The sequence below is a fragment of the Rana temporaria genome, chromosome 7 (assembly GCF_905171775.1).
Source record: "Rana temporaria chromosome 7, aRanTem1.1, whole genome shotgun sequence".
Lineage (NCBI taxonomy): Eukaryota > Metazoa > Chordata > Amphibia > Anura > Ranidae > Rana > Rana temporaria.
The window spans coordinates 165618457-165636057 of NC_053495.1; the positions used below are offsets into that span (position 1 = coordinate 165618457).

General features: G+C 41.8%; 1 protein-coding gene across 1 annotated transcript in view; it reads left to right on the top strand.

The window, feature by feature from the left end:
- The window catches only part of ASTN1 (astrotactin 1), a 796876-nt gene that overhangs the window by 599944 nt on the left and 179331 nt on the right, over nucleotides 1-17601 (top strand). Inside the window, exons 5-9 of the mRNA XM_040360365.1 lie at nucleotides 4921-5028; nucleotides 9534-9683; nucleotides 11713-11880; nucleotides 15668-15752; nucleotides 17504-17578. Of these exons, the coding sequence (XP_040216299.1) occupies nucleotides 4921-5028; nucleotides 9534-9683; nucleotides 11713-11880; nucleotides 15668-15752; nucleotides 17504-17578 (586 nt within the window). The remainder of the gene's footprint in view (nucleotides 1-4920; nucleotides 5029-9533; nucleotides 9684-11712; nucleotides 11881-15667; nucleotides 15753-17503; nucleotides 17579-17601) is intronic.

Here is a 17601-nt window from a genome sequence, read left to right on the forward strand (position 1 = left end):
GAGCTGAATGGATTTCCGGCAGTATCAATTAGTATTTTTCTATCATTTTTAAAGGGGTAACACATAGTGACATGTGCGTATGCTGGAGAGATGTACATATTGTTTTCTTTTATTTTGCCCATATATACGTTTGTCATTGGCAGTGATGGCCGTAGATTACACAGTGCAACTGACAAAATGTCTTTCCTTTTACCTTCTATCTTGTACTGTCTCATATCAATATCTGTGCCTCTGCTTTGCATTTATCATTTTGAGTCTATCAAGGTTCTGTCCTTGGCCCCCTCCTGTTTTCCATATACTCCTTAGGCAAACTAATCAACTCTTATGGTTTAAATCACCATCTATATGCTGATGATACATTAATGTATATTTCCACTCGCATCATATCTCCTTATTTTATTGCAAATTGCCTTAAATCCATCTCTTCCTGGATGTCTTCCAATTATCTCAAATTAAATCCAGCCAAAACTGAATTAATCATTTTCCCGCCATCTTCATAGCAGATTTTTTTCTATAGCATTTGACCACCCCCTAATTCACCATTCCTCCCGTTGTTTAATATCTTGTATTGCCTTATATTCTGGCATATTATCGGACATATTTAAAAATCTAATTAAATCCTGGCATGTCCAGCTGTAAAAAAAAACATTGTTAAGCTCAAACTATTACTAAATCACTCACACCGCCAATATTCAATGCATAATTCTGCGCCTTCATTAATGCAATGCGCTTCTTATTGGCCTAATTTTTGCTTAACTTTTACATCTTCGGGTAATCGTATAACCTCTGCTTAGTCCATCAACTTACTAAACCACTTCACCTCTTTGCACCAATTTTAGATGTCCAAATAAATTAGGTGGCGGGCCATCATTTCAGTCCCGCTGGAAGGCATAAAGGGGGCCTGCGGAAATGTTTCCTTTTATGAGCTTTCACTGCCTTTGTAAAACAAAATCTAATTGTTATATATTAAACCAACTCCCCCTTGTCAGCATTTCTATTATTCAGGATTTTTGGAGGAAATAGGACATGCATAAACATCAGTTAAAACTAAATATTTTTGCATCTTTTTAACTTGACCAAGGATATTTAAGATCACATTGATCTCAAGAACTGAAAGAGAGACCTTCAATTTGATCCTAACATTCTCATAATATTATTTTTATTTTTTTATTTTTTTTCTATGTTGTTTAAGTGTAACTCCTGACAAGTATCTTAACATCAGGATATCACTTAGATGCTCCATATTTATAATTTCTTATTAGTTTATACTACCGGCCTCTTCTATGTACCTTCGTTAACCTCTCCAAACATCTGTTATAACTACATAATTATCTTAATATCTTTTAACTTGACTAAGGATATTTAAAGGGGTTGTAAAGGTAAAAAAAAAATTCCCTAAATAGCTTTCTTTACCGCAGTCCACCTTCACTTACCTCATCCTTTGATTTTGCTTTTAAATGTCATTATTTCTTCTGAGAAATCCTCACTTCCTGTTCTTCTATCTGTAACTACACACAGTAATGCAAGGCTTTCTCCCTGGTGGGGAGAAAGCCTCTTGAGGGGGCGAGCAGGCAAGACAGAACGCTCTCTACTTTGCAGATAGAGAAAGGAGCTGTGTGTTAGTGGGAGTCCTGACACTCCTGCTCGCCTCCTTCCCCCTCAAGAGGCTTTCTCCACACCAGGGAGAAAGCCTCACATTACTGTGTGGAGTTACAGACAGAAGAACAGGAAGTGAGGATTTCTCAGAAAAAATAAGGACATTTAAAAGCAAAACCGAAGGACGAGGTAAGTGAAGGAGGATTACACTAAGGTAAAGGAAGCTTTTTAGGGGGGGGGGGGAATTACCTTTACAACCCCTTTAAGATCGCTTTGATCTCAAGAACTGAAAGAGAGACATTACGTTTGATCCTAACATTTTGATGCTCATGAGCATAATATTTATATTTTGTTTTTTGCTATGTTGTTTAAGTGGAACTCCTGGCAAGTATCCTAACATCAAGATATTATTTATAAGCTCCATATTTATCATTTGCTATTAGTATACACTACCAGCATCCTCTATGTACCCTGGTTAACCCCTCCAAACTTACGGTAATGAGAATCACCCATCTGATAGGTAAAAAAGGAAAAACAAATCTAGCTAAATGTATGCTTTCATAGTTATTTCTTTGAATGAATGAATGAATAAGTATATTATCATTATTGTTCTGATATGTGCATTGAGTTACACTTTAACATTTTATACCCCTTCACTTAGTCATACTCAGACTTGGTGTGTCCAGATGCTAATTGATAAGCTTGTGAATCAGCAGTGCCAATCTGATAGCCAAGCCCCCTGCAACATTGTTTCATTCCACTGTAGTGCAACCAGGCACAATCTACAAGAGAGTGGTGACTGTGCTCTGAATTCAAGAGCAGTGTAGCATTGTTGCCCCACCATCACAGCAAGCTGCAACACTTTTTTATGGCAGGCCATAGTTCTACTTTCAATTGACCTTGTGGCTTCCTAGAGCCTTAGATGGCTGAGGTATTGACTTCCTCATAAGCCTCGTACACACGTCCGAGGAACTCGACGGGCGAAACACATCGTTTTGCTCGTCGAGTTCCTTGTGAAGCCGCCGAGGATCTCGGCGAGCAAAATTTTCCCATTGCCATCGGGGAAAAAGAAGACATGCTTTCTTTTTGGCCCGACGAGATCCTCGGCGGTTTCCTCGTTGAAAAGTGTACACACGACCGGTTTCCTCAGCAAAAAAAAACCACAGCAAGCTTCTTGCAGGCTTTTGCCGAGAAACTCGACCATGTGTACGAGGCTATAGTCTTAGAATGCAATCTCTATCACCTGTTCGCCCTAGAACTTAAAGTTTGACCTACATCATTATGGGTTATAGTGGAATCATGACTCACAGGGATTGATGTACTAAAACTGGAGAGTGCAAAATCTGGTGCAGCTGTGCATGGTAGCCAATCAGCTTCAAACTTCAGCTTGTTCAGTTAAGCAGTGCCAAAAAATCCTGGAGCTGCATCAGATTTAGCACTCTGCCATTTTAGTAAATCAACCCCACAATGTTAAAGCGGGAGTTCAACCATTTTTTTTTTTTTTTTTCTTTTTTTCCTTAGCTTCCTGCTCGTTCGGTCTAGGGGAATCGGCTATTTGTATTAAAATATGATCCGTACTTACCCGTTTTCGAGATGCATCTTCTTCCGTCGCTTCCGGGTATGGGTCTTCGGGAGCGGGCGTTCCTTCTTGATTGACAGTCTTCCGAGAGGCTTCCGACGGTCGCATCCATCGCGTCACTCGTAGCCGAAAGAAGCCGAACGTTGGTGCGGCTCTATACTGCGCCTGCGCACCGACGTTCGGATTCTTTCGGAAAATCGTGACGCGATGGATGCGACCGTCGGAAGCCTCTCGGAAGACTGTCAATCAAGAAGGAACGCCCATTCCCGCAGCCCATACCAGGAAGTGGCGGAAGAAGATGCATCTCGAAAACGGGTAAGTACGGATCATATTTTAATACAAATAGCCAATTCCCCTAGACAAAACGAGCATAAAGCGAAGGGGAAAATGTGTAGGGTATGGGTGAACCTCCGCTTTAACCCTGTTTATCTCTTTTGTCACTGTATAAAACAGTGGCTATGTAGGGATTAATTTTTTGGAATTAGAAGATTCTAAAGGTGGATGTTCTGGATTACAGTGGTAATTCGTGGTGTGGACTGTGAAACAGTGCAGTATTAAATATTAAAAAGTATCACTTTAAGTAAATGTATGTAACTTCCATTCTAGAACTATAGTAACAACCAGCTTTTGTAACTGAGAACAGCTATAAATATCCAGAAGTATTTCCCTTGTGTATGTTAAAGAAACTTCATATTGACTCCTGTGGCTTACAGTTTATTGGGGGCATTTTTTTTCTTTTTTCTTTTTTTCTTTTTTTATCGATTCTTGTTTTAACAAACAAGTATCACCCTGTAGCATTCAATCATACTATATGATTGACATTTTTCTTGTGTAATTTAGAAAATTGAAGCCGGCATGTGGTCTTCCTGGGTAATAAAACTTGTTTTTTTGTTACTGCCCTTATAGTGCTTTGTACAATTTTAGGGTTCAATTATAAAAACAGGAACACTTGAAAAACAAGAGATGCTGCCCATAGCAAGCAATAAGGTGTCAGCTTCCATTTTCTTTGCTGGAAAATCATAATTATTATTATAGGCCATGCCACTACCTTTCATTGCTTTCATTTTGGTCTTAAGAAAGCAAATACATCTCTGCTGTCCATGAATGTTCATTAAAATGAAGATGAACGGTTCTTTGTTTTGTTGAATATTTTTCTTCTTTAGCAAACAGAATAGCATATTAATAAATGGCCTTCAATGTGTTCCTTTACTCGAGAACAATAACAGTACATAATGTACGAAATAGATGTTTTATACTATTCAGGGTAGGTAATTCACTGTAACATCAAGGCAGCAATTCAGCTTTGCGATTGTCAGTGTTGTAGCCTGCTGTCCTTCCGTTGCCCTTGAATTGAATATAATTAAATAGAAGAATCAGTATGTGTAACATTTCAACAGGTAGCCAGTGGCTGTCATCTACTAGGCCAAAGGGCAAAAGAGAAAAGCAGCTTCAGATAGCGATTTAGAAAAGAGATGCAATAGGAGACACAAAATGAAGAGACAAATGCTACCAGCTACATGAGATTTCATGACATATTCTTTTGTACTTCTTTTAATCTCTTGCGTGCCGGAGGCTTTGAAAGTATGTCGTTTTGCAATTTTTTGTTGGCCCCTGGAGTTGTGGAATATGTTTGTGTGAGTTTATTTATATTCCATCAGATTATTGCATTGATCCCACAACCCTCCTTCCCTGAGATGCCCTATTTTAATTTTACTTATCGAAAGACATTGAATTATATCTTACAGCAGGCTCGGCCTTCCTCAACCCTGAAGGCGAATGCGGAGGAGAGATGGATAGTGACACTCAGCTGACTTTCTATACGGACCCTTCTCGGAGCCGAAGACGTAGTAGAGGTTAGTTTTCAAATTATATTTTTTAATAGATGTTTTAAATGGTCAGTTCACCCATTATTGATATTTAGGTGTATGAATGTTAAAGGGCTTGCACTGTCTTCTTTGTTAGCTGACTTTATTAACCACTTCCATACCCGGCACTTACGCACCTTTCCGCCCATGCCAATTTTCAGCTTTCAGCACTGTCGCACTTTGAATGGCAATTGCGCGGTCATGCTACACTGTACCCAAACAAAATTGGCGCCCTTTTTTCCCCACAAATAGAGCTTTCTTTTGGTGGTATTTGATCACCAAATTTTATTTTTTTGCGCAACAACTAAAAACAGACTGAAAATTTTGAAAAAAAAAATAAGTTTTTATTTTTTTCTGTTAATTTTTTTGTAAATAAGTAAGTTTTCGCTTTCAATTACGGGCACTGATATGGCGGCACTGATGGGCACCGATGAGATGGCACTGATGGACATCGATGAGGTAGTACTGACGGGCACAGATGAGGTGGCACTGATTGGCCGTGCTTGTATGCGGCACTGATGGGCACACATAGGCGGCACTGATAGGCACACATAGGCGGCACTGATGGGCACACATAGGCGGCACTGATGGGCACACATAGGCGGCACTGATGGGCACTCATGGACGGCACTTATGGGTGGCACTGATGGCTACTTATGGGTGGCACTGATGGGCACTGATAGGTGGGCACTGGGCATGGATGGGCACTGTGGGGTGGCACTGATGGACACTGTAGGGTGGCACTGATGGACAATGTGGGGTGGCACTGATGGACACTGTGGGGCGGCACTGATTTACCTATGTTGCCAGTCAGTGCCCATTTGTGAAAAAAAAACTTTTAGAAGGCAAATCGAAGGAAAAAGGAAGTGAACCAACAATGTACTAGCTTAAAGGAACCTTTACAACCCCTTTAAGCTGAATTCCAAGGACAAGAACTTTAATCTAAATATATTCATCCATTGATAATTCCAATAAAGAGAAACATTAAAATATAAATCTATTCCTTAATGTCCACTTTGAATATAAAGGCATTTTGTGTGCACCATATGCCTTTTCAAACTATGGGCCAGATTCACAGAACAGATACGACGGCGTATCTCCTGATACACCGTCGTATCTCTTGTCCTATCTATGTGGCTGATTCATAGAATCATTTCCGCATAGATAGCCCTAAGATCCGACAGGTGTAATTGACTTACACTGTCGGATCTTAGGATGCAATACTTCGGCCGCCGCTGGGTGGAGTTCGCGTTGTTTTCCTGCGTCGGGTATGCTAATGAGCATTTACGACGCTCCACAACGGTTTTCGCGTTCGTTACGTCGTCGCTAGTAATTTTTCCCGTCGCAAATTTACACCTGCTTTAACATGCCTTATCTTTAGTCGAGCCATGTTAAAGTATGGCCGCCGTTCCCGGGTCGAATTTCAATTTTTTTTTGTTTTGGCGTAAGACGTCTGGGAATACGAATGGACGCTACGCATGTCGCCATTCTAAAAAATTACGCCACATCGCGCAAAGCACGGCGGTAATTTCTAAACTGAGCATGCGCAGTACGTCCGGACGTGTTTACGATACACCGCCGCAAGTTTACAGGTAAGTGCTTTGTGGATCAGGCACTTACACTGAAAACTTGCGGCGGTGTAACGTAAACGGGTTACGTTACACGGCTGCAATTGTACAAGAATCTGGCCCTATGATCTTATCTTTTACAAGTAGTAATGACATTAGCACTAGGCAGAAATCATAGCTAAGGGAAGGACCCAGCAGGTCTACCCACCTCAGGCTGCCTGCAAAAAACTACAGAAAAACAGAGCATCCATGACCGGTCTTTGTTATTGTTTATTACAATTACATTAAATATATAATTTAATATTAAATTATTATTTAATATTTAATTATTTATTTAAATATATTATGTATGTATGAGTATTGCTGTAGGGGATAAAGTGGGTAGATTAGGAAAACATACTTGGCACTGACTTCTCGATTGATAAAACAGTAGAGATGGCTGATTGCTATTTGTCTCAAATGATGGTTGTGGTTGGTATTTATGAACATGGAAGGGGAAATCTCAGTCTCAGAAAACAAAAATCCAAACTCATTATATATATTTCGCACCAAGCACTTTTTAACAGTATGGGTACACAGCTTGTACTATCTGCATTAGCATTACCACTAGCCTCAAGAGCTTGCCTTGCAGACCAAGCACAAGGTCAAGACATACGTGACAAGACATTATTTAGTTTGGCAGATAAGCAATAATAAACCAGAGTATGTGGAAACTTTTCAGAAAATGTCTCTTAATAATATTCCACTTTAAAGTAGATTTCTTCATGTCTGATCCTGAGGGCTTATATCACAATAGTCTTGCAGTTGTTTCATCCTTGCAATGGATGACATCCGATGACAATCATGATCTCTTCTCGGTAGCCGTTTCCACATATTAAGATCACTAGCCTAATCTGGGCAATCTAACAGGTTTATCATCAGTGTGTTTCCCTGCTAGCTAAAACACCCTCGGAATTACTATATACCATAGGCGTGCGCAAGGGGTGTGCCAGGTGTGCCTGGGCACAACCTAATCTTGGGGTTGGCAACCTGTCAATGGTGGGCAGGTGACAGGTAAACCGCAATCCTAACTTGCCGACCCTCAGAACCTGGACAGGAGAGGTTGTGCGGGTGGAATATAGTGACACCGATGTGTCTTTTCCTCCTGCAGCAGCTGAAAGTAGGCTTCTCCTCCTCTTCCTATTGTCAACATTCAGCTGCCACAGGAGGGAAATATAGGGGATCAATACTAATATATGCCACCCCTCCTTTCCCCGTTCCTCTTCCTTCTGTTGCCCGAGTCCCCCATGTGCTCCCTTGCTCCCCTTTTCCTCCTATTGTTTCAGGATGGAGAGCGGGGAAGAGACCGGTAAATATTTCAAGCGCATATGTGTTAGAGCTTTGGGGTGCACACCCTAATGCAATAGGCTGCGCACACCTATGCTATATACGTTCTGACCCAAGTTTATAGCTATTTATAAAAATAATTAGGTCTAGATAGGGTACTGAGTAACCAAGGCCCGTTTAGTAGGTAGGCAAGAGACTGATGTACATGTGTATCTAAACTCAGAGGTCTGCAAGTAGCAAGTCCAAACAGAGTACCATACCCATGGTCAGAAAGTCCACATGAGCTTTGATTGATTCATACTAAAGTGATCATACACAACCAATGCATTTTGGGGGCTCTGGCATGGCTCCTTTATCAGGGATTAGAATTTGAAATGACAGCACTAGGTTTGGGTTATGTGGATTGAATGACCATTGGTTTGGTTCTCCTATTAGACTTGCTCTTTGTAGATCCTAACCTGGGTCTCCACCTGGGTCTCTAATTTGAGTTTACTCTGTTTGCCTGTAAGCAGCCTTACCAGAGACACAGCGCTCCATATACTGGACTGACCTTCTATAATCATGAGACATTGGGGTAGATTCAGGTAGGGGCGCGCACTACTACGGAGGCGCAGTGTACCGTTTTTACGCTACGCCTCCGTAAATTACTTGAGCTATGCTTCATTCATGAAGCATTTGCTCCGTAATTTGCGGGGGCGTTTCGTAAAAGTGGCCGGCGTAAGCGCGCGTAATTTAAATGATCCCGTAGGGGGCGTGGATCATTTAAATTAGGCGTGTTCCCGCGCCGAACGTACTGCGCATGCTCCCTCTGGAAAATTTCCTGACGTGCATTGCGGTAAATGACGTCGCAAGGACGTCATTTGCTTCGACGTGAACGTAAATGGCGTCCAGCGCCATTCACGATTCACTTACGCAAACGACGTAAATTTTGAAAATCGCAATGCGGGAACGACGTGTATACTTACCATTGGCTGCGCCTCCTAATAGCAGGAGCAGCCTTACGCAGAAAGCGACGAACGCAAACAACGTAAAAATCGAACGCCGGGTGCGCGTACGTTTGTGAATCGGCGTGAGTATGCAATTTGCATACTCTACGCTGACCACTACGGGAATGCCACCTAGCGGCCAGCGTAAGAATGCAGCCTAAGATACGACGGCTTAAGAGCCTTATGCCAGTCATATCTTAGGCTACAGTCGGCGTATCGAGCTTTCAGAATACAGAAAGTCGATACGCCGGCGCTACTTAGCAATTACACTGCGTATCTATGGATACGCAGGCGTAATTGCTTGCTGAATCCACCCCATTAAGGACTAATAGCGTCTTTTGCACACACTTTCCAAAAGCAGAATTACCAGGCTTTTCTCTGTAAATGTTAACTTTAAAGGGTAATGGGGGATATGAGTGGATGATAAGTGTGCGCCCCATTTCCTCCTTTCTCTAAAGTAAACTCGTTGCTTTAAAAAGTTCAAATTTCCATGAAGCCAAAACTGTCACTTATGCAAAGCTAAAATTAGAAATACTTTAGTGGACTGAACATACTTTTATTTTCAGTTGTATGTAACTCTAGGTTTTGCCATTATTGTGTTCTGTGCTTACAGTTGGTTCGCCCCGGAGTCCTGTGAACAAAATGACGCTAACACTCCTTAGTATAACCAGTTGTGTTATCGGTCTGGTTTGCTCATCACATATCAGCTGCCCCTTGATAGTTAGGATAACCCTTCATGTGCCAGAACATCTGATTGCCGATGGTAAGTAAAGAAACAGTAACAGTAAGTATCCTCAGAACTATAAATTTGATGACACTAGGATGCTTTTGAAAGAGAAAAAGCATGCAATATTAGCAAAACATTAAAGTTACTGGGTTGCATACATTTATAAAAACTCGGTTGTCCATTTTGTTGCATTGCTTTCAAAATAAAACAGCTGTGTATGGATTGAATAATCCTCAGTTAACTTTGATTTGGCCATTCACAGCATTATTTTGGGTTAAGTGGACTGGATCCAACCAACTCTAACTTTATTGGCCCATAATGCAGTAAATAAAACATTTCTGTCACCGGATGGGCAGATTAAAGGGGTTGTAAAGGTACAATTTTTTTTCCTAAATAGCTTCCTTAACCTTAGTGCAGTCCTCCTTTACTTACCTCATCCTTCCATTTTGCTTTTAAATGTCCTTCTTTCTTCTGAGAAATCCTCACTTCCTGTTCTTCTGTCTGTAACTACACACAGTAATGCGAGGCTTTCTCCCTGGTGTGTAGTGTCGTGCTCGCCACCTCCCTTGGGCTACAGGAGAGTCAGGACACTCTCTACGTTGCAGATAGAGAAAGGAGCTGTGTGTTAGTGGGTGTCCTGACTCTCCTGTAGTCCAAGGGAGGGGGCAAGCACAGCACTCCACATCAGGAAGAAAGCATTGCATTACTGTGTGGAGTTACAGACAGAAGAACAGGAAGTGAGGATTTCTCAGAAGAAATAAGGACATTTAAAAGCAAAATCAAAGGATGAGGTAAGTGAAGGAGGACTGCACTAAGGTAAAGGAAGCTATTTAAGGAAAAAAAATTGTACCTTTACAACCCCTTTAAGGCTGGGCTCACACCATTGCAAATTGGATGCCGGTTCCCGGCATCCAATTCACAATAGCAGGATATGGAGCCGGTTCACATATCTCCGCAGCAAGTCCGGTGCGTTTTGCACAAAAGCGCCGTGCATCTTTTGGTCTATTGCAGGTCTGAATTCAGCCTAAAATTCACGCTGAAATCAGAGCTGAAACAGTGAACCAGGACGCACCGTACCCCTGCTGTGAGCTGCATGTGGCTCATATGTGAACCCATCCTGAGGCCCGGTACACACGACTGAGTTTCTCGGCAGAATTCAGCCAAAAACTCGATCGGAGCTGAATTCTGTCAAGAAACCCGGTGGTGTGTACACTTTCGGCCGAGGAAGCCGACGAGGATCTCGTCGAGCCAAATAGAGAACATGTTCTCTATTTCCTCGTTGTTCAATGAGGAAAGTTGGCTCGCCGAGATCCTCGGCGGCTTCACAAGGAACTCGACGAGCAAAACTATGAGTTTTGCCCGTCGAGTTCCTCGGACGTGTGTACGAGGCCTTAGTGTTGAAGGTGTTCAGATCTTGTTGGGATCAGTAGAAGCGATGGACCTGGACCTTTGTTGACAACAAATGTGGAGGCAACTCTTTAATCTGTCTATGGGTAGCACTTAGGATGCTCATAGACTGTGCATTACAATGCAGTTGTATTTGTAGACCTGGTCAAACCACTTAAGATTAGTTTTTCTTCATTTGTATAGATCAATGCATAGACATGTATGCTCAACTGCAAACGATTGCATGTTTGTTTTTGTGGTATTGGGAAGGGGGATCATATGCAGACACCACATTGGCTGGCTTGACTTTTGAGAAGCAAAAGCAGCAGAGTGAAATAATTCAATATGACTATTAACCTGATCCAACCTTTGATCAGTCTTATGATTGGTTGGTGAAATGTGTCTAGTACTATCTATGTCACTATCCCATTACAGTTGAATAAAAAGCCAATTTTCAATTTTTCTAAAACCTGTAGTCTTTTGTAGATCTGTGTTTTGCCCATGTTCCAGATGTATGATTAATGTACAATGAAGCTAAAAGAAAGTATAAGATCATTTCTTTAAAAAACATTTGTTTCAAAGTGTGACCCTGTGATTTTTTTTTTTAATGTTCTTACTAGTCTAAATTGAAAAAAGTTTAATTAATATATTGAACCACCTTGATTTCTTTCCTAATTAGGCAGCCGCTTTATCCTACTTGAGGGAAGCCAGTTGGATGCCAGTGATTGGTTGAACCCTGCCCAGGTGGTGCTCTTCTCACAGATGAACTCCAGTGGCCCTTGGGCACTGGATCTCTGTGCAAAGAGAATACTGGACCCCTGTGAGCACTTATGTGACCCTGATACAGGTAAAGTAATTCAAATTCTTTTTACTCTTATTGTACATTATACTGCTCCTTTACAATGTACTGTATAAAATGTGTTTGGGTTGTGCCCCATGGCAATGAATATGAAATCTTTTTTAATTAACATGAATGTAGCAAGCTGCTTGTGATCTGTCAAAAATTGCTACAATTTGCAGTTTTTCTTTGATTTCTTAAATACATTGCCACTTCATTTGCATCAAAGATATTATTGCAAGGTGTAAAGTGACACTTTAGCATCCTACAAGGAAATTATTAATGGTAGCATGATGCAAGATCATGGACACCAGTCTCCTGTACTATTTATTAAAGCCCAACTCCAACCAAAGATAATTGTTTTCTTTGGCTATAGAGGGGAAATGTTAGATCATCCGTCAGATTTGTATTGCCGTCTTCATACTTATTGGGGAGATTTTTTTCCTGTAAGGACAGGATGTGATAGGAACTCTTTCCATAGGAGACACAGAAAAGGACAAAAGCAAAGTAAAGTGGGGGTAGAACTTTAATCTTGTTTTATTTTGCTGTCATTGCCTTCCTGTCCTGTGACAATTGCTTATAGGTTTAGGAAATGAGGAAAACTCTCCCAGTAGGACCACAGAGAGAATTGATAAAAAAAACTAGATTTGAACTTCAACCACTTAAGGACCGCCTACTGCAGATATACATCGGCAGAATGGCACGGCTGGGCACAAGCACGTACCTGTACGTCCTCTTTAAGTGCCCAGCCGTGGGTCACGTGCCCGCGACCCGGTCCGAAGCTCCGTGACCGCGGCCACGGGACCCGTGGACCCAATTTCCTCTGGAGTCCCGTGATCGGTCCCCGGAGCTGAAGAACGGGGAGAGCTGTGTGTAAACACAGCTTCCCCGTTCTTCACTGTGTCGCTGTCATTGATCGTCTGTTCCCTGATATAGGGAAAGGCGATCAATGACATCACACGTCCAGCCCCACCCCCTACAGTTAGAAACACATATGAGGTCACACTTAACCCCTTTAGCGCCCCCTAGTGGTTAACTCCCAAACTGAAATTGTAATTTTCACAGTAAACAATGCATTTTTATAGCATTTTTTGCTATGAAAATTACAATGGTCCCAAAAATGTGTCAAAATTGTCCGATGAAAATCGCTGATCGCCGCCATTAGTAGTAAAAAAATAAAAAAATAATAAAAATGCAATAAAACTATCCCCTATTTTGCAAACGCTATACATTTTGCGCAAACCAGTCGATAAACGCTTATTGCGATTTTTTTTACCAAAAATAGGTAGAAGAATATGTATCGGCCTAAACTGAGGAAAAAAAATTTGTCTTCAGATTTACCAAAACCATGTAGTGCAAGGGCCTGCCTGATTGCATACAAATTGAAAATAATATATGGTTTTGGTAAATCTGAAGCTATAAATCTGCAGAAAATCTAATAGTGTGTGTTCCGAATGAACTGCGAATGCGTCGTCCCGAAATTTCCCGCCGTGCATTGCGCTAAAAGACGTCGCTATGACGTCATTTTTTTAACTTAGACGTGAGTTACGTCCATCCCTATTCACAGATGACTTACGCAAAAAAAAGAAAAAATTCAAATTTCGACGCGTGAACGACGGCCATACTTAACATGGCAAGTCTATCTATACGCCGCAAAATACCAGCTTTAACTATACACCGGAAAAAGCCGACTACAGACGACGTTAGAAAATGCGACGGCCGCGCGTACGTTCGTGGATCGTCGTAAATCGCTAATTTGCATACCCGACGCGGAAAACTACGCGAACTCCACCCAGCGGGCGCCAAAGTATTGCATCTAAGATCCGAAGGCGTACGAAGCCGTACTCCTGTCGGATCTTACCCAGATGCCGTCGTATCTTGGTTTGAGGATTCAAACTAAAGATACGACGTGGGAAATTTGAAAGTACGCCGGCGTATCAGGAGATACGCCGGCGTACTTGCTCTTTGGATCTGCCCCTTTACATCTAACACACTTTCACATGTGTTGGATGCTTGGCCCCTCGCCATATAATGTGATTTCATCCACTAGCCCTTAAGACACTACAGGACACAGTAGTGACATTGGGACCAAAAGGAAAAACCACAGCCTATGACAGAGGAGGTAGCTTTTGGAAAGAGCAAAGATTGAAGGAAATGGCAGCAAGACAGATAAATATTCTCATTTTACTTTTTAAATTGTGTCAGGGTCCATTTTAGCAAGCATTCAATTTGGCCATTTCTGTTTTGCCTGAATATGTACATTCCAATTTGTCAAACCTGATTTATAGAGACTCATACAATTCCTTCATTCAATCCAAACAATCAGAATTAATGAATTGCATGATTCTTCACAGATCCAACTAATCTGTAGGCACATATTTAGTCAGCTAAATATCTTCCAGGGTGAGATTTACTAAATGAGACAGAATTTCCTGTTTCCCTCTTCCTTAGTCCTTGATTTCTGCTATACAATGACACAATTTTGTTCTGCTGCTATGTACCTGCCAAAGCAGGATGATCCACAGGACAATCTAAGCAGGAGCCTAGGGGCTATTGAAGGCCCAGGGACTCAATGTTCATGTTCCTGCAGTAATCCAAGAGCACAATCGGTCTAACCAATGAACCTTCATGAATGAATGAATGAAAAACTTATATAGCGCAGCACATGCAAACTAAATCGCCTCTGGGTGCTCGTTGTTCCTTTCTCCTTTGATATCAAAAGAGATGAGTTTTGATCTTTCTTCTGAAGGCTAAGTGGTTCTCCTCCAACCGAATGCTGGTTGGCAGAGCGTTCCATAGTCTGGGACCTTGGAGCGCAAATCTTCTTTCTCCTTTGGATTTTTATCTGGTTTTGGGTATCTGGAGGAGATTTTGGTTGGTGGATCGCAGAATGCGATTGGAGTTATGGGGTTTTATTTTTTCGGATAGATATTGGGGGGCCTTCCCATGGATGCACTTATGTGTCAGACAGAGTGTTTTAAAAGCAATTCTGTCTTTTACTGGCAGCCAATGAAGGGATCTCAGCGAAGGTGAGATTGATTCCCAGGGTTTTTTCCCAGTCACCAGTCTGGCGGCCGTATTTTGAACGACCTGCAGGCGCGTGATTTGGTACTTTGGGAGTCCCAGATAGAGGGCGTTTGCATAGTCAAGTCTGGAGTTCACAATTGTTCCCACCACGACTGCTATGTTCTCTTTAGGAATAAATGGGGTAAATCTGCGTAGTAGGCGCAGCAGATGATGGGATCCGCTGACTACTGACCCTATTTGTGCGTCCATTGTCATGTAGGAGTCAAAGATGACCCCGAGACTTTTGACTTTGGCGCTAGGGGTGATGATTTGGCCCAGAATGGACGGGGGTGTCCAAGTTGTTGCAAATTGATTCTTACGACTGGCGTGAAACAGGAGAAGTTCTGTTTTGGAGCTGTTGAGTTTAAGATAACTCTTTGTCATCCAGTTTTCTATTAAACAGAGGCATGTCATGACACAAAGGAGGGTGAACTTCCAGGCAATTTACGGTATGTCTAATGGGGTGGGCCCTGTCAGTACAGGCAAAGCAGATAGGGTGGCTTCCCTGTGTTTAGCCTCATCCTTGTCATTGTTTATTGAAGGGATTGGTGGTCCAAAGCTGTTACTGTGCCTAATAGCCCATTGTGCATTTACTCCATTGCTGGCACCACCCCTAGCAGTTTAGAAGGACTAACCCGTCAAGTAACAAAATAGAGCAAGTGTACATTAACTGTACTATGTACAATTGAACTTTGTACAAAGGATAGTCAGGTTACTTTTCTTATTTCAGGAGAGTGTCTCTGTCATGAAGGATACATGAGGGATCCAGTGCACAAACACCTCTGCATACGGAATGAGTGGGGAACAAATCAGGGGTAAGTGACTATGGAAGCTCTACTTTAATCCTATTACATGTGACACAGATTTATGCAGGCTTTGAAAATAATTTTAAGGCATAGGGTCCTGTAAAACAAGTGGCCCTACATCAAATATGTACATATAACCGGTAGTAAAAGGTAGTTTTGTAATCAGTTACTTGAAACCAATAGCAAGCAATTCTAGGTGCTTGATCATAGTAACTGTTTTTCTAGGGTGTTTAAGAAGCCCTTAAACCTAGGATATTCTAATACATAAATACCTTCAGTTTGGAAGTTAGCAATGGCCCTAGCACTTTCCAAATTGTCTGCGTCCTGAGTGATCCATTAATGTAATTTCCCTTACCAATCAAATGGTATAGGGGCAGAGCACCCAGATATAGGGGCTTTCAGGGCTCTGCAGAGGAGCATTAATATTAATACTACCGTTGTGGCTGGCATTTTATTCTATCCAAGTGAGAAACCTTTCTTATGGTTTTTGCCTTCATTTCCATTTAGCGTATTTGCCATAACTAACCCTGTCTGCAAAAAGCTAAAAACCAGGGGGCAGATTCACATAGAAATAGATGGGCGCAGCGTATCAGAGATGCTGTAACTTACTTTTGGCCGCTTCGAATCCCCAAAGAATTTGCGCCGTAAGTTACGGCGGCGTAGTGTATCTCTGGCGGCGGAATTCAAAACGGCGATTAGGGGGCGTGTTTCATTTAAATGAAGCGCGTCCCCGCGCCGAATGAACTGCGCATGCTCCGTTTCTAAATTTCCCGCCGTGCATTGCGCTAAATGACGTCGCAACGACGTCATTTTTTTTAACTTAGACGTGAATTACGTCCATCCCGATTCACAGACAACTTACGCAAAAAAAAAATTCAAATTTTTGCGCGGGAGCGACAGCCATATTTAACATGGCAAGTCTAACTATATGCCGCAGAACAGCAGCTTTAACTATACGTCGGAAAAAGCAGACTAGAGGCGACGTAAGAGAATGCGACGGCCGCGCGTATGTTCATGGATCGTCGGAAATAGCTAATTTGCATACCCGACGCAGAAAACGACGTGAACGCCACCCAGCGGACGCCAAAGTATTGCATTTTAGATCCGAAGGCGTACGAGGACGTACACCTGTCGGATCTAACCCAGATGCCGTCGTATCTTGGTTTGAGGATTCAAACCAAAGATACGATGCGGGTAATTTGAAAGTTCGCCGGCGTATTAGTAGATACACCGGCGTACTCGCTCTGAGGATCTGCCCCCAGGAATATAAACATAGAAAACAGTTACATAAAAAAATATTCCAAATGTATTAGTCACATCATACAAAACATGATGATACACATGGACATGATGCTCGATACAGTTTTTACATTATATTGAGTGTGCCATAGAATGAGATGCTTCAGCCGTTGAGGTCCTAGTAAGTGACTAAACATCTCTAGATTACCCCTGTGGCAAGCCAACATAAGTAGCAGTAAGCTTAGATTGTAAGCTCTCACAAGCAGAGCCTTCTGAACCCTCTTGGATTGAATTGTATTTTAACTATACTGTCTTCCTTTTCTTTGTAATGCGTTAAGCAAACTGTTAACACTATAAAAAAGCCTGTATAATAATAATAATTGCAGCCATTGTACACCATTGCTTCCTTCACAAAAAATAAAGGTTTAAACACACATGTGAATGTCTCATACAGTGCAATTCCCTCTGTTCACAAAACGGTATAATCAGATATCTGTACTTATCGTTGTCTTTTGATGCAGCCCTTGGCCTTACACCATGTTTCAGAGAGGATTTGACCTGGTCCTCGGGGAACAACCGGCCGACAAAATATTCAGGTATAACTTTAGCTTATCAGCAC